At 27.2% G+C, this 23,591-nt stretch overlaps 2 protein-coding genes across 4 annotated transcripts in view; one reads left to right on the top strand and one right to left on the bottom strand.

Annotated features, from left to right (window-relative positions):
- LOC129908988 (monocarboxylate transporter 5) overlaps positions 1-23,591 on the bottom strand; it is a 128,314-nt gene that overhangs the window by 38,167 nt on the left and 66,556 nt on the right. Inside the window, exon 1 of one of the 3 annotated variants that reach the window (XM_055985862.1) lies at positions 7,003-7,491. The exons of the other annotated variants lie outside the window; for them this stretch is intronic. The gene's annotated coding sequence lies outside the window, so the exon portion shown is untranslated. Of the gene's footprint in view, positions 1-7,002; positions 7,492-23,591 lie in introns of those variants that run through there. 3 annotated transcript variants of the gene reach the window in all.
- Positions 14,017-18,714, top strand: LOC129909585 (fatty acyl-CoA reductase wat-like). The gene is made up of 11 exons (XM_055986659.1): positions 14,017-14,329; positions 14,388-14,515; positions 14,624-14,929; positions 14,998-15,083; positions 17,211-17,320; positions 17,396-17,479; positions 17,544-17,661; positions 17,717-17,879; positions 17,944-18,134; positions 18,202-18,336; positions 18,400-18,714. The coding sequence occupies exons 1-11, from the start codon at positions 14,269-14,271 to the stop codon at positions 18,485-18,487; spliced, it is 1,470 nt and encodes a 489-aa protein (XP_055842634.1). The 5' UTR covers positions 14,017-14,268; the 3' UTR covers positions 18,488-18,714.

The raw sequence follows: 23,591 nt of genomic DNA, 5'->3' as shown, positions 1-23,591 counted from the left end.
TGTAATAGTGACAAAACAAAAAAATTATCATCTTTTGATTAGAATTTTTTTTTTTTTTTCAAAATAGAATGCACTTGAATATATGATTGTACTAGATCAGTGATTGGGATTTTTTGTTTCCGAAGAAAATAACATTTACTTTGTATATTAAATTCCAGCAAGATGTAAAATTTACATGATGAAAGCACAATTTTGCTGTTGTCCTGGATTTTCGGTGATTGGTGGTTTTGGATGGAAACGATGGATTGGAAATAGACCTAGGCGAGCTGTGATCAAATTTGTCGTTGTCTTAGAAGAAAAACAATATTTGGATGTTTATAGCGTGTTTCTTTGATAAATAATATAATTGATTGAAAATTAAATGAAAATAAATTAATATAAGTTCAAGTGACCTCAACTCCAAAAATTAATAAAGCGTTTTTTTTTCTTCGTTATGAAAATAAATTAGTTGAAAAGCAAAACTTATCCTTTTTTACCTTTAAATAAATTTTACCGCCAATATTATTATTTCAATTTATAAGGCCTATATTTAGTAGGGTGCTTCTTAAAAATCAATTTTCGAAATTTTAATGGGACACCCTTTCATTTTGTTCTTCCTGCCTTAAATATAAATTGGGTAAAATTTGGTCCAGTTTAAACACGTTCTAGGGGTCACTACCACAACTCAAAGTTTTGAAAAATACACCAAATTTTGTTTTTTTTTTCTCAGAAAATTTAAAAATTTTTAATCAGAATTAAGTACTTTATATTAAATCTTTAACTGTTTTGAAAGTAGTTTTGATAAAAATACAGCGGAATAAAAATGAAGTTTAATTTTGAATATTTTTGAATTTGACATTTTTTGTGTTATTCTGTAGAATAGCTTAATTGAAAAATTCAATGATTTTATCTGATTGTTTATGAGCCTAATATCTTTATTCGACAGACAGTTAACTGACTGTTTATTAGAAGATTGAAAAATCGGGTCTTAAACGTACTTTGTATTGTAACAAAAAATTTTTTGTTGAAATTGATCTTTTTTTTTTACTTAAATCTTTAGTGAATGGTAGCGACCCCTAAATTTTAATATTAAAATCGGAAAAAAATACCATACACTATGCTTATATGGTAGAACATAATGCAGGGGTGTCCCATTAAAAAATCGAAAAGAAGATTTTTTCGACCATATAAGAAGCACCCTAATATTTAGGGTAATCAACTTATTTTTATGACTATTTTTATAAAGCCATTCAATTTGTTCATAATCTTTTCAACACAAATTCGATTAAATTGTTGCCATTTCTGTAAAATTAATATAGGCTTAGTAACTGGGCTACAAATGTTTACTACTTAAAACCATTTTGCTGATAAAAAGTATAAAATAATAAATATTATTCACATAAGACACAAACGCACATTGTTTAATGGATAGGTATTTTTAAAACAGATTAAGGTAAGAAAAGATTAAAAAAATAAAATACCTACGTTCAAGTGGTTGTGTGTTTGATATATAACTCAATGGGCACAAAATGTCCAGACAACTTATTTAAACAAATAAAAGTTTTTATATCTCTTATAACAAATAATCATAATAATTTCTTTTTTTCAATACATTTTATGTCTTTGCAATGAAAGGGGCTTTCCTTACTTATTTCTATCAAAGGGATGCACATTGTTTGTTTTTTTCTTATCACAATATGCTTAGTGAACAAAATCTTGGAAATATTTTTTTTTTTTCAAAGTAATTTGTAAATTGTATTACCTACTTAAAATTACAAAACAAATTTAAAATATGTAGAATAATTAAAGTGCACGACTGGGTCACATGAATTTGCACAAAGAATTCAGTTTTTTTTAGATTTTTAAAATTATTTATATAAAAACTTACTTAATTTAAATAAAAAAAATAAATAAAAAAAAAATAACTTAATTTCTTTTGTGAAGAAACATAAATTAATTAAAAAAAATGAAATTCGTGAAAAAAATGTATTATTTAAAAATATGTAATTAAAAAAAGGACTTTTTCAAAAAGGTGTCTGGTGGTGAGCAAGATATCTCTGAACCAAATTATTTAAAATAAAAAAAAACCAAAAGATTCGGTTTTAGAATAGATGAATATAGTTAATAGAAGGAATAGTCAAAATTTTGATTTTTGACAAAATGGCGGCATCCCAAAGTATATAAAATGCACGACTGGGTCGCACGAACTTGCTCTTAGAGTTCAAGTTGCTTAAATTTTTAAGACTTTTTATATAGAAATTTGGAAAATGTAGGTACCTACTATATGGTATTGCCATGTTCAAAGGAGAGATCCTGAGAACCCCGTCAAAAAAGCAATATCATATAACGTTCCAACACGAAATAAAAAGAAAGGTAGGCCTAAAAACTCCTGGTACAAGCAAATGCAAAAACACCAGCATTCAGTTGGCCTCAGAAACGGAACAATACAAAACCGGGAGGCTTGCCGCCGATTTCTGAGGTCAACCCGGCGAACCCCACAGGCGGATCACTAGTGTGAAGCAGTTACGTGGGAAGGTTATGATCGCCTCGACATCGAGATCATAACAGCGCCGAGAAAAAAGGAAGAAGAAGAAGGTACCTACTATATGGGTACAGAAAAAAAAAATAAAATTCGTTTTTATTTTTTTTTTAAATATAAAATCTGAAATCAAATTGCCCCCCAAAACAAGTATGCAGTTTTGATTGATATATTAAGATGCATTTTTAGAAAAAAAAATTTCAAAATCGTTAGAGCCGTTTTTTAAAATAAATAATTTTTTATAAATAATTTTTTGGAAAAAAAGTTTTAAAATAAATTGGTATGCCATTTTGTAAAAATCACTAATCAACATCTAAAAACAAAATTTCAAAAAAGTTCATTGTCCCGTTTTCGAAAATTTGATTTTTCAAAAAAAAAAATTTCAAAATTTTTTTAAAAATCCAAAAATTATTTTTTTAAAAATTTTATTTTTGGCTTATATTTGAATTATATAAGTGCTTTTTCACAAAAAGTTTCGTTGAAATCGAAAAGGCTGTTTCGGATTTGAAAAAAAGCGGTTCTATGTCAGGTACCGTTAATAATGATTTTCAAAAAAAAATTTTTTCATTAGAAGATAGACCTTGCCTCAAAACTTACACTTGAATTTTTTAAACAAAATCGTTATAGCCGTTTTTGAGCAATTTGAACTTTACTAAAATCGGTATATGACAAGTACCGTTATTTTTGGTCCAAAAAAATTAATTCTAAAAACGCCTCTGGAGAGTATCCAAAAAATGCTACATACCAAATTTGAAGTCAATCGGTCCATCCGTTTAGGCTGTAGGTCCTTATACATACATACAGACAGACAGACAGACAGATAGACATACAGACAGAAAATGTTATCTCAACTTTTTGTTTGTACGAATGCATAACTTGATTATAGTACCTATATCGCAAGTAAAAATTCTTTTAGTAGATATTGAAATAACTGGAATTTAACTTAACCATTGTACAAATTAATAAACGGTGTTATTTTAAGCTTTTGCTTTAAGTTTTCTAAAATAAACATAGACAAATTGCAAAACTTAATGAAATTTCTATTCGAGTTGGTAAATCAATACGTATCATACTTCTTGAACTTGATTTTATTGAGGTATCGAATCTAAACTTTTAACCAGGCTTTGTTTATATTTTATATATGTACATATTATTTTTCTAAACATTTAACGTTTTGTATCCCTTAACTGAATCACAAGCCTTATAATTTTATATTAACATTTTTAAAAGAGTTAAAATCCGCTATGACTTCTTGCAGTTTTTTTGCAGCTGCTTACAGCCAACATTGACATATGGTCATCCATTTTTCCTCTAGATTCATTTTAATTTAAAACATTTTTGTAAAATCATGATTGATATAATCGATTGGATTGTTATGTTTTTTTTCTATCACCTTTGTTTTTATGTCATTAAACTTAAATGAAGGTTTTTATACGATAACATTTATTTAATTTAATCAATTTTATATTGCCGACAAAAAAGTTGATATCAACAAAGAAAAAATAAAATATTTCTTGCATTACGATACAAAATAATTAAAACAAATACATTTTTTTTTATAAAAAAAAAAATGACAAATGAATTAATAAAGAAATTACTTGGGATTTCCCTTAGTTTTTAATTCTACAAGATTTTGATTGACATTTATTTTAATCAAATTACATTGTAAGTAATAATTAATTCTCAACACCTGTTGGAAATGCATTTATGGTAATTTTGTGATTCTTAAGGCGTGTTGTAGAATATCTGTTTTTTTTTTTTTTTAAGTAAGCAACTGGGAACTTGTATTTTTTTTTTCTTATTCAAATCAATGCAAATATACTTCAAATCAAATTAATTGATATGTAATAAGAAAACCACTTAGAATGTTTCCCTTATAAAATCTATTAAATTACTTTTATATCTTTCGAATATGAGTTTAACTTTAAGCAAATATTAAAAAAACAAATCAAATAAATGCATCTACTTATTGAGTGACAGCCAAAAAGATATTCTACTTAATACATTGTACCTACTTCAAACTTTGGTGAGATAGTTTCTGTAGAAGCTTCTCATACTTCTTCAAATTGACATAAGTGCACTCAATGAAAACACTTACAATATGAGTGTTCACATTTGTCAATACAGTTTTTGAATGAAATCAAAAGTAAGTTTTTTTTTTGCACAACAACAATGAGAACATTAATACAATATCAATTAATTTACTTCCGTTAAAAATGTATCAATTGTTTTTTTGTTTTGTTATGCAGTCGTAAGAACATTGAACTTGAGTTAATAACTAAGTATGTTTTGATATTAGAAATACATTCCATTATGTTAAAGGTTTAACTATTAACTTCTAAGTATTACTGTAGTATGTAGTATGATAGTAAAATTTGTTAGTTTTTCCATAGAAAAAATGTTACGTATACGCCAGAGTGACCACTATAATAAATTAACTAAAATTTAAAAACTGATACAAAAATAATGTAACTACACTACATTATACAAAGTCAGGCTAAAGTAGGTATATATTTTACTATACGAGTTAGACCATCGGCCAGTTTTCCAGTGCTGAGTTAACACTGAGTAAACTATGAATTAGTTGACCTTGCAAATCAAATATCAAACAGTCATCTTAGCGGGAGTAAAGTAATCTTTCAGTTGTCAAATGCATATCGATGTGTGAAACTGTATTTTTTTATCAAACACTATGTGGCGAGTCCATCTGATATAGCGATTGTGTGAGTTTCATGGCGTCTCTGTTAAATTCAATATTTTGAGAACACAAGTGTCAAACACATTCCTTCATTTAATTCTCAACAAAATGAATTAGCCCCGGGACCTAAATTGACTAAAAAACGTATTTAGGGGGGGCAAGATCTCCGTTGATCCTGGCACCAGGATAATCTCCTTCTGATAAAACTAAGCCTACGAATTTTGAAACTGTTTGTTACGAAATACTGATTTTTGAATTATCTGTTAGTGATGGTGGGTATTCATAAAAATTATTTCTTATAGCAAAATGTGAACATTGGGATTAAATATTTTAATATTAGGCCCAATTTATTATCACTCCATTAAATTTAAAGACGCCCGCCATATAAAAAGGGAAATTTTTAAATTTTTTTGCGATATGACAGTTTTCTAATTTTTAATGGAAACTTTAAATAAAATAAAGAGTGAATTAATTCGGCCTCAAATCTTTTAAGTATTTAAAATTAAAAAAAGGTAGAAAAAGTGATCTTGAGAAGAATAAATCATTAAAAATGTTTGACAAATTAAACGGTCAATAGACTTTGAAATATTAATTTGTTAATCTTAAATTTTAGGAAATTAAAGGAAGATTCGGGGTATATCACAAAAATGATTCATTTTTTTGTTCCTTAAAGCCTTAGTTTAAAAAATACAAATTGGCATATTCTCCGCATTTCCGTCTCATTTCAAGAAATAAATTTTTTTCAATTTCTTTAGATGATAGGAAAAAAGCGTGAAGACAAAAATATTCAACTTTTAAAATAATTGAAGATTTGATAGTTCCTTACATTTTACACCTTTTTACCTTCTTAAAAATAATTCCCAAATTCTTTTGATGTGAGAGTATCTTCAACAAATATACAGCTTATATTCTTAGGTCCAACTCCATTAATAAATTGACTTACCAAAAAGAAAGAGCTCTACAAAAGTTTCAGAAATCAGTTCTTTAATGTAACGGCTTTGTTGATCTTTTATCTTTCTTGGTAATCACTTTAAAGAGTCAAATCCAAAACATAAAAAGTTTTAAATCTGAAGGTAAACATTTTCTACCTTAACACATTATTTACTTTCTGACCAGCAGAAATATCATTAAAAAATGGGTTAAAATGGGTAATGTGAAGGGGTTATAACATGTTTTTAGTTATTTTGATCTTTATTTTAAAATGGTGAAAATCTTATAGTGAATATTTTTTTCCCTTACAGTATTCTCAATCATTAAACTTAATTGACAAAGTTTCAGTTTTTTATAGAAATCCTTATTTTATGATCTACCAGAATATAAGATTCAAATGAAATCTTAAAAATTCATCTAGATATATAAAGTATTGTCACCACTTTTCCACGTGAACACAAAATTGTATTTAAATTTATATTCAGTCTATCAACTAGAGTGGAATAATAATAATAACACTTAAATATAAAACATTTTTTCTAAATAATTTTCAAAATCAAAATAAAAAAAAATCTTAAGAAATCAAATTTTATTCATGCAAATTTTGTGTATCATAAAACAAAACAAAAAAATACAACAACAAACAAAAAATTTATTGGACAAAAACTACTTTTTCAAAAATATAAAAATAGAATTGGTGGTCCAATTTTTATGTTTCCTTCAACACAAAAAAAAAATACTATTTTCTCATCCTAAGGGAACCCATAACTCGAAATAGATTTTAAAGTAAAATTATGTAGATCACTTAAATCTCAGTGTTTTATTTTTTTTTTACTTTTTGTTTATTTATACAAACCTTCAATGCAAAAGAAGAACGAAGACCAATGCAACGAAAAAGCGCCAATAACTTAAAAATACACTTTCTTTTTTATTTAATGTCGAAGGAATTTTCATCAAACTTTTTTTTTTTTATTTTCTTCGCGCTCAAGAGAAGTTTTCAAGAAAAAAAATTAAAATAAAAACAAAAAATTACAAAAATTATTTTTAGACAAAAAAAAAAGAAGGCTACAAAATAAAAATGTGATTACTTTTTCACGTCACTTTGTTTACACTTGATTGTCTCACGCAATAAAAAAAGGAAATTAATTCAATGACGTTCAAAAAGGCCTATTAAAAATATTATTTTTTTTTTTTTTGTTTAAAAGCTTTAAATTATTGTTTTCCTTATTATTTCTTTATAGGAACTCTTAACTCATTTCAAAATGTCACTTTTGTTGTAATGAGAAACCGTTTTCTTTCTATACAAAAAAAAAAAAATCATATGGCTTGGCACGTTTTTTGTTTTCTATCTTTTCCTTTTTTTTTAATTAAAAAACTTAACGAACGATTTTCAAAACATCGAACGTCTAAGAAGATCGGTTGCAAGAAAGGAACTGACAACAGAAATTAATTCAATGAATATCAAAACTGAAGTGGCAAAAATATATACAAAAAAAAAAAAAAAATCAAAATCAACAAAACATGAGATTGAAGTTCATCTATATTGTATTCGACGAAATTATCTGACACTTGTCAGCGCGGGTAAGCAAGCACATTAATCTAGTGCATATACTGAGAGATAAGCATTGAGTTTATTGTTCGAGTGAAATTATGCTTATCAGAAATCCGTTTTGTCATTGTTATCTTTTGCTCTTTCGATGCAATATATCTGAGATTTTTTGTTGTATACTCAATTTTAAAAACTAAATCAATAAAACAGAGCTGTCGACTAGGTTATGAAATTATTTAATGAAGTAAAAGAAATAAAGGTTAAAAAAATTAATTAAATTGGTTTTAAAAAACTTAATTTCACACTTAAAGTTTTGAAAAAAAAAAAATTTCCAAAAAACTAAAACAATTTAAAAACTATTTTTTTTTCTTTTTCAAAATTTTTAAAAAGGATATTTTTGTCGTTTAGGTTTTCGAGGAATTAGAAAAAGCAAGGAAACTTTTTTAAAAAGAAAAACAATAAAGTAACGCATTTTCCTAAGGTTTTAGAAAAATGTTCCTCCCGGCTTTAAAGAGGGAAATGTGTTAACGTTGTTTTATATTAACGACAAAATGTTTTGAAAGTTTTTAGACTCAAAAATTATATTAATGCACTAAATATTGTTTGGCAAAATTCATCTTCAAACAAAAATATGTTTTTTTTAACAATAATTTGAATACGTACAAAAGAACGCCTAGCTTATAAATGTACCAGACATATTTCTTTACTTAATTTATTCAAAAATAAATAAACCTGAGCTTAATTGTTTTAAAATAAATAAATTCTGTAAAAGTTAATGCCAAGAAGTTAACTTTTTTTTTTTTAAGATAGTTGTTGTATTTATTTATACTTAAATAAAATTGCTAAAAAAATACCAAACTGTATTTAAATCACAAAAAAATGGACATTTGTATCAATCGCTGATTTATTAATAGTTAAAGTTTTCAAGAACCCGTAGACTGTGCATTCAAAAAATTGTTTAAAGCAAAGTTTGAAAAATATAACATACAATTTTTGAAAGTCAAAAATTAAAACTTTTTAGCTAAACTAAAGGTTTTAAATTTGTTATGATGACGTTATGTATCTCCTCTTTATTTTATATTTTACTCACTCCACATATTTGGGACTTATTACAAAATTTACTCCTATTAAAAATTATGATATCTCTTTTTCTTGGTTTCTATCCCAAATGACACGTTATTACCAAACAAAAACATCAACTTTAGATCTTTGGTTATAATCTCAAATGTAACATAGGTAATTTGAGTTCTTGAAATAAACAAAAATTATCTCTCCCTCAAAAAACACTTTTTCACAAGAAAAAGAGTAGGTGTAGACTTTTTTTTATTTATAATTACTATGGCAAAGATAATATTCTTAATAAAATTTGTAAGCGTACTATTAATACCAATGATTTTATCGGACTTATCTGATTTTCATTATTTTCCAATATTTTGTATTTAAAAAAAAAACGGGCCTATTACTTTTAGTTTATCAACTTTGCACAGAGCATTTTTGAGACAAACTTAAACTGTAATAAATTCTTGATTGGTTGTAAAAAAAAATCATTCGAATCAGACGTCGTTTGGCAAAGATAAGACCAGTTAAAGGAAAAGTGAGCAAAAATCATTAATAACGTCATAACTCGAAAACGGGACGAAAACGAGAAAATTGCCACTTAAGTTTTTCGACTTAAAATTACCTCAGGAATCCATGGTTTTCATTTGGGGCGTTGACTGTGGGACACCCTGTATTAACTGTACTAAATAAATAAACATTAACTTTTTAAAATTCTTCCTCTGAACATTTAAGTACTAAACTCCCATTTAGTATTCCAAATGACATCCCTGCCCTGTAAGAAATACAAATCAAATCGCAGCAATAGAAGCGAAAACTTTTGTTTCTATACAATCTATGAATACTATTTCGGTTACCTATTATTGTTAATTTTGTATCTGTAGACATGTTTCTGAGAGATCTTCACTATTTCATTCAACAAAAATACTCAAAATTCTGATATCAATGAGTGGAGATACATTATTTGAGTTTCTTTCGTATGCACTTGTTGAGTTAAGTACAAATATTGTGCTTTTGTTTTTGGCTTCATGAATGAACTGATAAGACATTGAATAAATTAATATTTGTGTTGGGATTTGTTTAGTAGTTTGTTCTGTTTATTTTGCACATTTTTTTTTGTTTTTATTTTTGTTTTATTTATTTCACATGTAGAAATGTATCTCACAGTTCACAGACAGTATTTATAATAGGTAAGATACTTTTACACTTGATGCGGTTAAATATTGATTTTTTGTTAAATTTTTGTCACTTTGTATACATTTTGTTTACAATTTAGTACAAAGAATTTAAATTGTTGATTTAGACTTAAAAGTGTTTACATACAGTTGATCTAAATGATATTGGTTAAATAAATATTTTTAAATAAAAAATCATATGATAAGACACAATGAGAATTCAAGAGATTGGATTAGCTTGCGGTACTGTACGATAAGTCGGATGATAGAAAATGCAAAACAAAAAAGAAACACTAAACCAATTTACTTTAAACTTGGTGTGTAAATTTTTTTTAATTAATTTTAATTAACTTTACCTGTAATATGGCAAATATGAAAAACTTTTTCTTTTTTTTTTTTGTTAAAAACGGTTGTTACGATTTTCATTGAACATATGTATATTAGTAATAGTAAATTTTAAAGCACATTTTAAAAGTTATTAAAATTGATTGGTTTTGGTTGCATTTTTTTTCTAGCGATTTTCATTACCTACCTATGCATTATACAGGGTGTCCCGGGATAAGATAAGAAGATTTTGAGGGATGATTCTTGGTTCTACAGTAACTCTCTATCTGCAAAGTTGATACCCTTTAGCGATGATTTAAGAAAACGCTTACTTTGGTATGCCCTTACTCATGTTAATGTTAATAACTCCGTTAATACTTATGATAAAAACTTTTTTAATGTCTTGATTTTTAGAAAAAAATGCTATTTTTTGTACATGCATTTAAAAAATTTTATTATTTTTTTTATTGCTCAGATATTAATTTTTAAATGGAATTATTTTTTTCTTACCCATGATAATTTTTGACTTTGGGGCCAATTTTCTCCAATAAAGGTGTTGTAAACATTAGGGTGCTTCTTAAAAATCAATTTTCGAAATTTTAATGGGACACCCTTTCATTTTGTTCTTCCTGCCTTAAATATAAATTGGGTAAAATTTGGTCCAGTTTAAACACGTTCTAGGGGTCACTACCACAACTCAAAGTTTTGAAAAATACACCAAATTTTGTTTTTTTTTCTCAGAAAATTTAAAAATTTTTAATCAGAATTAAGTACTTTATATTAAATCTTTAACTGTTTTGAAAGTAGTTTTGATAAAAATACAGCGGAATAAAAATGAAGTTTAATTTTGAATATTTTTGAATTTGACATTTTTTGTGTTATTCTGTAGAATAGCTTAATTGAAAAATTCAATGATTTTATCTGATTGTTTATGAGCCTAATATCTTTATTCGACAGACAGTTAACTGACTGTTTATTAGAAGATTGAAAAATCGGGTCTTAAACGTACTTTGTATTGTAACAAAAAATTTTTTGTTGAAATTGATCTTTTTTTTTTACTTAAATCTTTAGTGAATGGTAGCGACCCCTAAATTTTAATATTAAAATCGGAAAAAAATACCATACACTATGCTTATATGGTAGAACATAATGCAGGGGTGTCCCATTAAAAAATCGAAAAGAAGATTTTTTCGACCATATAAGAAGCACCCTAATAAACATAGTGTTTTATAAATTAATTCTTACGAAGAAAACAATAATGAACAAAAATGTTGTTCACAAGTTTGCCAGAAAACTTATAGATTTTATGATATTTGGGTAAACCTGCACCAATTAAAATCTCTAAAAAAAAATTTGTTTTTTTGCTTCAGTCAAAAATGGGTACGAATTAAAAATTTATTTTTGTAGTTTAAGTTTATTTCTGTTTACAACAATTATTTGAAGCGTGCTCCTTGATTTTGTGTGCTTAATAGAGCCGGTTTTTTGGATTTAAAATTTATTAAAATGCGCATGTATAAAAGTGCGCAGGGCCGTACAAACCATTGGGGCAAGCGGGTCGGTGCTTCGGGGCCTAAATTAACACTAGGGCCTTGAATGGAGACAATGCAGAGAAGGAAACTGTTATTATAAATAAAGTATAAAGTGGCTTAAAAAAATGCTACTAAAATAATCTAAGCGACCAACAAATAATACTTCTGGGGCCCCCAAAAAAAGAAAAAGGCGTATACCGTATACTTAAAAAAAAAAACATTCTAGCTATATCTAAATGGCACCTTAATATCGAAGGGGTTCCTTAAAATTAATATTGTCCCGGGGCCCCGGCAACTCAACGTACGCCTCTGAAAGTGCGTTTTAAACTAGGTACTTAAGATTAAGATTCATTCCTGAAGATAAAAATTGTTATAGCCGTTTTTTAAACAAAGTATAGGTATACCTAAAGAAGTTTTTGAAAAATAAGCAATTTTGTAGTAATTATTATAATCTACATTTAAAACTCAAATTTTTGTTCAAAAATAAAAAAAAATTAAAATATATTTAAATTTTTGTGAAAAATTGAAAACAATTTTTTTTACAAAAACAGTAGTGGACCATTATAGAACTTTTATTCAATTTTTCGAAATCCAGAATTTCCTGTGCAAGAATTGTTTACTGTTGTTTTTAAAACTTCAAAAATTATCGGGTCGGGAATCTAAATTTCTAGTTCTCATAAATTATAAATTCTGAACTTCTCAATTTCTCTCGTTAATTTAGGGCCAATTTTTCAATAATCAGATAAACCTCAGATAGAGATTATTTCTAAGAATAAAAGTTTTTTTACAGTGATATTTATTCTTCTGATAGAAAGTCTATCTGACGATTGAAAAATCAGGGTTTAAACGAATATTTTAATACAGAGCATTGAATTAGCCTTCATTTTAAAATTGAGTAAAGTTTTCAAAAAAAAAGTTTGTTTTGAAAAAAAAAATCCATTTTTTTTTTGAAAAATCATTTTTTTGAATACGGGTTCTTAAGTATTGATAAATATTTTCTTAAAATGGCATAGGTACCTGACCGCTTTTTGTTTTAAGAATTTGTAATAGGTATGTAAAAAAACATAAAAAAAAAATACAAGAAACCAAATGACTTTATTCGTTTGGCATTCCGATGCACTTGAAAACAAGTTTTAGTGATTATAAAAACCAATTTTATATTTTCCTACATATAAGAAATATATTTCTTCAACTTTTTTTTAAACTCAAAATTAAACAAGAGGATCTTTTTTAATACACCGAGATTGCTTGCTTAAGTTATTAAAATTAACAGTCGGTTCCTTAATAGTAAATGCAAACAATTTAAAAAGAAAATCTGAAAAGAAATAAGTCAATGCATTCGACTTTCCTTTATCAATTTACTCGAAACATAATAATAGTATGAGGTCTTATAAAAGAGGTACCTACACATCTTACGCTAAGAATTGGATTAAATATTCTTCGCAGATTGATAAAAGTAACCTATCTCATCCGAGATTGAACTAACCGTAGTTGGATGAGTTAACAGAACCTTTCGGATAATACTGTTATAAATATTTTAAAGAGAAAAACGAAAGGAAAGCTTTTAAAAAAAACACACAAATCAGCTTACTATCCTTTCCAAATAGAGTATGAATGGCTCTTCTGATTGCCACACTGAGTAGAGTATACATTTATGTAAGAAGGATTTCATCACACAAGATGGTAACAAATGAAAATATTTCTTTAAATATAAATAACTTTAAAATTATTTTTGGGAAACCTTGAAAATTGAAATTATTTTCAGTTACAATTTTAAATGTCAAAAATTTGAGTTACGATTTAAGAGGAAATTTCTTGATTTACTTCGTATTTCTCATCCAAGAACTTATTGTATGTTCGTTCGTTTGAAGCTTTTGAAATAGCAAATATAGCGCTGACCACTTTTATTTTTGCAAAAGTACTTAATTTTTTGACTTGATACATACGTATTTCTTGTAAAGAATGATTCTTCTTTGAAAGCAACCTGATACTTTTTAGTAATTATTGTAGTTCTAAGCAAAAACTATAGTGCTGACAAATTAATGTTAAACAACGCATTTTTAATATCTTTGGTAATCTTGTTAAATTTTGTAAGCAACCTTGTATTTGACAACTTATCAAGAAGTCCTTTATTAAAAATATGGTGCTGACAATTTTTGCTAAAAAAATTCTAAATTTTTGGACTGAAATCCTATTTTTCACTGCTATTTTGTAAACGACCTTATGTTTTTTCGCAGTTAAATAGTTATTATGTTGGTGAAAAAAAAAATTCTTATTATCAAAAATTATAAAAATTTGAGTCACCCTGCAGAAGCGCAATGCAAAAAAAAGAACTCACATTCTTATTCAGCGAATGACTTTTGGATACCAACAAAATTGCACTAATCATCGAATTGTCAACATTTCTGCACACCAAAGATACACAATTCTGTTGGTGTATTTTCAGTTATTACTAGAAGTCGTGGCAATAAAGAACTAAAACAATCATTATGGATGGTTCTTTGATAGATTTTTTTAATGATCGTGAAATTTTTATTACTGGAGGATCAGGTGGAAATTTTTTTAAATATTCAAGAAAAATAATAAAATTAAAAAATATATCTTTAAGGTTTTCTTGGAAAAGGATTGATAGAAAAAATACTACGTTCGTTCAATGTGAGTAAGATATATGTGCTGTTGCGGCCAAAAAAAGGTGTTGATCCAAATAAACGTTTAGAAGAACTTAAAAAAGATCAGGTAATTAATGTGAAAAAGCTATAAAAAATATATATTTTTTTTTAAATTTTTTCCCACAACAAAGATGTCACACAGGTTAAATAATAAATATTTTCTCCCTCATTTCAGATTTTCAATGTGTTGCGTAGAGAAAAACCTAAAGAATTAGACAAACTTATCACAATACCGGGCGATGTGTCACAGCTGAACTTGGATATACCACTTTCTTCAATTAAACTTTTACAAAATGTATCCATAGTTTTACACTCGGCTGCAACAATACGATTTGATGAACCTTTAAAAACCGCAATACTCATCAATGTACGTGGTACACGAGAAGTCCTTCGAATTGCCGCAAAGCTGCCTAAATTGCAAATGTTCTTACACATTTCTACTCTATTCAGCAATTGTAATTTAAAGTTTATAGACGAAAAGGTATTTATGGGACAGTGGAATTTATCTATGGAAACTTGTATTTGATTTAAAATTTTGTGTTCATATAGATATATCCGGCTCCAATGGATTGGAGGAATTGTATTCGAATTGCTGAACAAGTGAATGATGATGATATGCGTGTGTTTGAAAATAAGTAAGAGATGTTCTTTTAAAGTGGAGATTTTTATGATAATTTTTCCAGTGATAAAATTTTTTTTTTTTTTCTTAGACAACGTTGAAGTCAATAATTTTAGTCCTTTTATTTCAATTTTGTAAACAAGCCTGTACTTTTAACCCGTTGAAGTGTTTCCTAAATTTAAGTAAAGTGCTGACAAATTGCATGCAAAAATATACAAAATCGTACTTCTCGTTCATATTTATGAATTTTGTAAGCTTATTTGTGGTTTTGAAATTCTGTAGAGTCTCATCTAGTTCCATAGAGGTAATTTTATCAAATAAGAAAAACTAAATCTGTTTTGATTGTATAAATAAGTAGGAATTTCTCGTCATAAATTTGATTTTATAATTTCCGTTTAAATTTTGTAAGCAGATTTGTTGGTTTTAATTTGTAAACAGCTGCATAAGAAAACTATAGAGCTGACAATATTTTTCTTTACATCAGTTCTCATTTACTAAATTTGTACTGTGATTAAATTTTGTAAGCTTGCATTCTCAAGCAGCTGAATTTATTTTAATTTTGTGATCTCGATCGGTAATGGGTGTACAAATTTGTTTCATATGAAAAATATGGTGGTGTTCTGAACTTTGTGACGAATTTCTCGTTAATGGTTAATGTGTATAATCATTTTGTTTAAAAAAATTTTTGACTTCAAGTTAAAAGATTTTTCGTTAGTGTTTTCAGAGTTTTACGATAAAAATATGTATGTTGCTGACAAAATTATCAAAACTGATTATTTATTTTTCGTTTTTTTTAAACGAACTAATTATATTTTAAAGTTACCTACATAAATTTTTCCATAACTGAAAAATGTTGCTGGCAGTTTAAGCTGAATATCGATATCTTAATAATTATCAACTTATCATTTTGCCTTTGGTTAATCAATTTGTTGACTTTTTTTTCAAATTTGTTAGCAAATCTACGTATTTTAAATGTTGCGCTGAATATCACTTAATTTTTCTCATGCTCATATCTAAGGAGTCTGATAATCGATTGTAACTATAATTTTCATATTCTCAAGAAAGATGTTCAGGTAATTCATAGCCATTACTATGACACATGCATTTTGTTCTAAAAAAACAAAATTTTTTCAGTCCATAAAACTCAATCTTTAATATTCAAATAGTTTCAAAAAATTGTATTTTGATTTTGTAAGCAAGCTTATATTTTTGTTCTATTCAAGCAGTTTTATGATAAAAATATACTGCTTACAACTTTCATTTGGTTTATAAATTTAAAATCCAGTAGTTTTCATTATATTTTGTAAGCAAATTTGCACTTTTAAGTAAATTGAGTAGTTCTAAAACCTAAATGTGGTGCTGATTTTTTGTTATATTTATTTATGAAATGCATTATTTGTTTGATTTGTTATTGAAGAATCATGTTTTTTCAAACTTTCTGATTTATTCCTTAAATCTTATTAAGAACAGAACAGTTTTGGAGTAATGTGTAGTTATCTTTTTCAAGTTCTTCTATATCGTATTTGACTTAAGAGAAGGCACGTACAACTCATTCATGCATCTTACTTCATGGCATATAATAAAAGTTACAAGAAATAGATTGATGGAATACTTCCAAGATATAAAATATTATCTACCTGCATAACTTTTTTTTCTTCTAAGAAAACAATCAATCACTGAGTAGCTACATACATAAGTGTTGTATAAGTAAACAAAATACCAACTTAAAACAGAGCTTTTTTAAAATGGTTATATATGCATTCAACTTGAGCACGTGCATTTTCATTTTTACTTTGGTCATCTCCTCAGAGCACAAATACCATCATACTATTCATTGTTTGTAATAGGACTGGGCTTCTCAGGAGAATCCACAAAAATAAGCAATAGCTACAAAAAATATGATAACAAGAAATCCATAATTGAAAAAAAGGCTTGAAAATGGTTGGGTGTCTGAAATGTACAGTGGTATGTCTCTAATGTGAACCAAAAATTAAAAAATTAAATTTTGAGTTTTTTTTAAGAAATGTTTTTGAAGGAAAAAATACCTCGACATTTTTTTATTCACTTTCTTTGAACACTGGCAGAATTCACCTTAAACATGAATAATTAATCAAAAAAGCTATTAAATGAGTTTTGGTTTTAGATTAACAAAAGGATACCCCAATACATATACATTTACAAAATCCCTATCAGAACATGTTGTCAATGATTTTCATCAAACCATCCCGATTGTTATAATTCGACCCTCGATTGGTAAGTTCACTCAATTATAAATTCCTTATTTGGTAAGAGAAAATAAAAAGGAACTCCTTATCTTAAACCTTTTAGTCCTGTGTTCCCTTTTTGATCCGTTTCCGGGCTACACAGATAACGTTTCTGGATCAACTTCAGTTGCTGTTGCTGGAGGAACGGGTAATTCATCAAAAACCAATTTTAAAATGATTTTTAATGCTTTTAGTTTTATTTCAACTTAAAGGACTTTTAAGGACATTTCTATGTGACCCAGACATGATTCCAAACCAAGTTTCATTAGATGTTGTAGTTAGAATTGCAATTCTTTCAATCTGGAAAGCTGCCAATGACAAAATTCAAAAGTAGTTTTTAAAAAACTTTTAATTGTAAAGAATATTTTATTTATCATTTTTACAGAAATCCTTTCATTTGTAATATTACGGGAGAGTTATACCCTAGATACAGCATTAGAAGGCAGCTTGAGATAATGAAAACAATTTGGAAAGAAATACCATACAACAAAATGTTTTGGAAACCTGCTGTTTTTGCGACAAGAAATAAGATGATTTACCACATTCGAGTAAATATTAAATAATTTTATATTTTTTTCTTATGAATTTTTAACTTATTTATTATCCTTGCAGTTTTTTTTATTTCAACTATTCCCAGCAATAAGTGTTGATACAATCTTAATGCTCATAGGAAGAAAACCAATCTTAGTTAAATACCAAAGAATAATTTGTGGAGCAATGAAGGGATTTCAATTCTTTTTATCAAGTCCAATTGTTTCGGGTTTTTCAAATATGAAAATGTTGTCAGTCGAGTCACAAAAATTGTAAGTACCTATTCTGATTAATTTATTTTTTAATATCGTATCGTTTTTTATATAATAATTTCACTAGCCCTGGATTTGAAGCAAAGAATTCATTTATACTCGATGCATTGGAATATGGGGAAATTGTAGCAACAAGTTGTCGACGGTTTATATTTAAGGAAAAAGATTCTGATCTACCAAAAGCAAAGACACTTTACAAATGGTAACAATAAGTTTAATTTTTACTTGATTTGGTAAATAAAAATAATTTGCAATAATTTTTCAGGTTTTGGCTAGCTGATGTTATTTTTAAATTATTTTTACTTTTTATATTTTTTACTGTAGTTTATAGTTGTTTAGATTGGTTAACTTAAAAGTAAATGGAAAAAATTGAAGTTTTATAGTTTAGTATATTTGACGTGAATTCACTTTAAATTTATAATTAGAAAAAAGATTTATTTGAAAAACAATAAAATTTTCGATATTCATTGAATCGAAACGGATCGAATAATTTTGGTACAAGAATGAAGATAATAATAATCTTTTTTTTTCGAAATCACTTTACTATTGAATGATTTGTTATATTAAACTGAACTTATTTTAAATAAAAATAAATTTTATAAATAAAGAAAACTAAAAAAACTTCTCTGATAAAAACAATTATTAATAAATTTTTGTAAATCAATAAGAAAGCTGAAAAATAAAAAAAAAATTTGATATAAAAATTTGGTAAATGTAAAAAAAAAAATTACTAAATTACTAAATTTTTTTTTAGATAAATTTCCAAATCTGAAATCTGAAAAAAAAAATTAAATTTTGATATACAAATTCGATTAATGTAAAAAAACTAAAAAAAAAATGCTTTTTCATATTTCTTTTTAAATAATTTTTTTTAATTTGGTTTTGATTTATAAAGTTTTATAAACAAATATGTTGTATAAAGGCCTTTTTTCAATAATTTCGTTGAACTTGAATTTTTTCACTTGATGTTTTTTTTATTTTTTGCATTAGCGAGAAATAAAAAACTGGAATTACCTAGAAAAGGTTATTAGAACGTATCGAGTTTCAACAAGATATTAAAATACAAAAAAATGAAACTTTAACTTAATTTGATTGGCTAAAAAATTTAAAAACTTAGTACAAAAAAGAAAATACTTTCAATTTTTGACGTTGTAGGGTACTATAGGTAATGTATTCGTTTTGTGTATTAAAATGAAAACTGCAGTTATTCTTAGACATAAAAAAATAATTTGATAGGCATCAGATTAAAAATAAAACAGTAAATACTTAAATAATCATTTTATCAAAAAAAAAAAAAAAAACCGATTTCCATGGATCAAAACTGGGTTTTATGGTTTTTCTCATAGTTTCACCAGGCATACACCAGATTTCCAATACAAATAAAATTATCAAAATTTGTTCACTCAGCCCAAAGTTATGAGGTAACAAACATACAAAAATACAGACAAATTGAATACCTGCTCCTTTTTGGAAGTCGGTAAAAAAATCAAATAAATTATTGTAAAATGACCTCAAAATTCAAAAAAAAAGGACCGTTTTCCAGAAAATTGCAATTACTCGAAAAATTATATACAATTTTTAAAGAAGACATTACACATTAAAAAAAAACTACTAATCAACATAAATCTAAAACCAAAATTTCAAAAAAATTATTTGTTTTCACTGTTTTTTTTTTTTTTTTGTTTTTTTTTTTTTTAAATCTTTTTCAAAATTGCACAGTTAAGTCGTATTCAAATAGGAATTGAATTTATTACTTGCTCTATAGGTACGGTGACCATCCCTCCCGGTTTACCCGGGACTGTCCCAAATTTCTCTGATTTTTTCATTCAAAATTTTAAAAACTTTGTACTAGAAACAAAATAGACAGTGGTTGCAAATTAAAAGTTTTTCTAATTTTTTCGTATAAAAGCGTCAATCCTATTTTGCTGCCGAAGCAAAACGAAAATTTTTCTGAGTCTCCCAAAGTAAAAAAAAAACTCTTCTGGAGCAAGAAAAATTACCTGCACCGTTAAGTATAAGTGACAAACGATTCAAAACTCTCCAATTATTCTCGCACAGGTAAGAATTTCGTTGGTTAAGCTACGTAATGTGCAACGAAAAGTAAAATATTCTTTTACGATTTCGTTGAGCTGGTTTTATAATTTTCAATTCGCCTCTAGACTATGCTTTAGTTTTTTTTAAATTTGTTGTCACTTATTTAACTCCAGTTTATATTTGCCAGGTTGAAAAGCTCCATCAGGGAAAGTTTTTTCCAATAAAGAACAGAAGAGTTAAGAACCCAGTTAAATTTCAAAATTTTTAGGGACATGTTAGAAGTTTATTTAAAGATTATAAAATTTTAAAATCATTTTAAATAAAATAAAATGTTAAAAAATAGCTCTCAAGATTTTGATTGAAAAAATATTTTTTTATAAGTGATTAATAGTTCTTATTAAGTATAAAAACACTTTCTTTATTTTGTATACGACTTAAATGATTTCAACGAAAATGCTCCCATAAAATTGTTTAAGAAATCTTTATATCAAAATGAAGCAAAAATTATGAAAACGCATTTTAAAAAATTTAAATTTTTATTTCTTTTTTAGCCCAGGGAAATTAGTAATTTAAATCGCATTTTTCGCGGGACAAAATTTTTTTCATGGAATGTGTTCGGGTGGTTGTCCTTATCATAAAAGTCAATTTGTTGGGATAATCGGAGGTTGGGAACAGCCGCCATCTTGGAAAAGAGATTGGTATCGTTTTTATTGAATAGCTCCATTGTTATTCATTTTAACAAAAAATGACAAAGAAAAGACTTATTAACAATAAAATTATCTAAGAAATGATATACAAAACAATTCCGTGAGTTGATTAAATAAAATTTTATAGTTGGTCAAAGTGCGGGTTTGTATCGCAAGGTTGGGACAAAATGACATTTTTTCATATATCTGACGAACTTTTGATTTGTTTGGATAATTCTTGAAGAATAAATTGTAGTACTTATAATTACCTATAAAATGAGCCCACAATCGTTATTGTCACCATCGTATTGTAGAAGTAATCTAACTCCGAAACTCTCCATGTACTAGTCAAAAGTAAGAAAAAAGCTGTTTTTTTGCTAGTAGGCCGAGAAAATTTTGGGAGTAGAGGTATAACCAAAATATAAGTACGCAGTTTTGCAGCCATACGCGTGTTAATGTCGATTTCGAAGGTCTGACAACTCTAATTTTGTGCTTTATACGGTTTTTGGGGGGTTAAATAACGTAAGTTTTCCAGTCAATGTGAATGGGCTAAATTTATACTATTTGAAATTATAAATATACAAGCTGATGCTCTATTATTTTTCCTAAATCTGGACACCTCAATCTCGGCTATGGGGTTAATAGAACTCACGATATAAGCTTTTTTAACTAACCAAAATCAGGCTTTTCAATTCAAATAAACAAACAAAAATCTAAACAAAAAAATCTAAACAAAAGAAGTGTCTTATTATATACCTAAAAAAAGCTTCGAAAACATAATCGTATAAACGGCTTATATATAGTTCTATTGGTCACATCCTCAAGATTGGGGTGTTTAGATTTAGGAAAAATAATAGAGCATCAGCTTGTATATTTATAATTTCAAATAGTATAAATTTAGCCCATTCACATTAACTGGAAAACTTACGTTATTTAACCCCCCAAAAACCGTATAAAGCACAAATTAGAGTTGTCAGACCTTCGAAATCGACATTAACACGCGTATGGCTGCAAAACTGCGTACTTATATTTTGGTTATACCTCTACTCCCAAAATTTTCTTGGCCTACTAGCAAAAAAACAGCTTTTTTCTTACTTTTGACTAGTACATGGAGAGTTTCGGAGTTAGATTACTTCTACAATACGATGGTGACAATAACGATTGTGGGCTCATTTTATAGGTAATTATAAGTACTACAATTCATTCTTGAAGAATTATCCAAACAAATCAAAAGTTCGTCAGATATATGAAAAAATGTCATTTTGTCCCAACCTTGCGATACAAACCCGCACTTTGACTAACTATAAAATTTTATTTAATCAACTCACGGAATTGTTTTGTATATCATTTCTTAGATAATTTTATTGTTAATAAGTCTTACCTTTGTCATTTTTTGTTAAAATGAATAACAATGGAGCTATTCAATAAAAACGATACCAATCTCTTTTCCAAGATGGCGGCTGTTCCCAACCTCCAATTATCCCAACAAATTGACTTTTATGATAAGGACAACCACCCGAACACATTTCATGAAAAAAATTTTGTCCCGCGAAAAATGCGATTTCATGCCCATATTTTGACTAATTTCCCTGAGCTATTTATGTTTTTGAAGAACCAATATTTTCAAAACGATCCGAAAATTTTTGAATGTATCCCAGGTTTTGCTTCTGGAAATATGGTCACCGTATCTACATATATGGCAAGTATTGGTTTCGTGTAGAAAAAAAAATTTGAGGTTTTAATCAAAACCAACATTACGATGATGGAGAAGATCAAAAAAGTGGTTTCCGTCTGTGCGACCATTTGTACATCGAGCTAGGGCCTAAACGGATGGATGGATTTGCTTGAAACTTAGTAGGTACAGATGATTCTGACGTTATTCCCTAGACCCTTTTTTTTATTATTTTAATATCTCCTTTTTAACACATATCTCCCATATAACGTTTTCGAGGGATTGCAATTTTCTCGAAAACGGCTCTAACGATTTTGATTAAATTTGGTGTATACGTAATAGACTTATTGATTCTAACAAACCTGCGTTTTTAGTTTTTCTCAAAAAATGCGGCGAACGGAAATATGGCGTTTCCGTTTTTCAAAAATTGACATATTTCTTAAGTGCGTATATTTCATCAAAGCATATAAGTAAATTTTATTAAAAATTTACAGACATCATTTTGAAAAAAAAAAACAAAGTGATGAAGTTTTTTTTTCAATTTTTAATAGAATTTTTGTGTGTTCTTATATAAATGTAGTCAAAACTATCTTATTTGTTTTGATTTTTTCAAATTCTCAAGGTTTTAACCCAAAATAAGTTTGTCGTAAACTCATTTTTTAAAACAAATAATTACTAATATGATGCCTATTTTCTGAATATCCCACAAAATTGATGTTTATTATCTCAGTAACGGTATACAATAGGAAAAATCTGATAACAGAATTGAAAAGAGCACATTCTTAAATCTATTACTACATATAAATTTAAAAAAAAAGTGCATTTTGGCGTTTACGACAAAAAAAAAATTCTCTGGCGACGAGTATTTAGAACATCACTCCAGTAAAATCCGCTACTGGTTATCCCTTTTCAAAGTTAACAAAGCAAATAATATGTTATTGTCTCCCGAAACATGTGTTTCCTATTTCCCGTGTTATTTTTGTTTTGCTTTTCCTCCTCATTATTAAAACATGAACACATGTTTATAAATGGTTAGAGCCACGAGGATATGTCACATGTCATCTT

Source organism: Episyrphus balteatus, chromosome 2 (assembly GCF_945859705.1).
Source record: "Episyrphus balteatus chromosome 2, idEpiBalt1.1, whole genome shotgun sequence".
In the NCBI taxonomy this organism is placed as follows: domain Eukaryota; kingdom Metazoa; phylum Arthropoda; class Insecta; order Diptera; family Syrphidae; genus Episyrphus; species Episyrphus balteatus.
The sequence above is the reverse complement of the archived record's forward strand: the minus strand, read 5'-3'. Positions and strand labels throughout refer to the sequence as shown.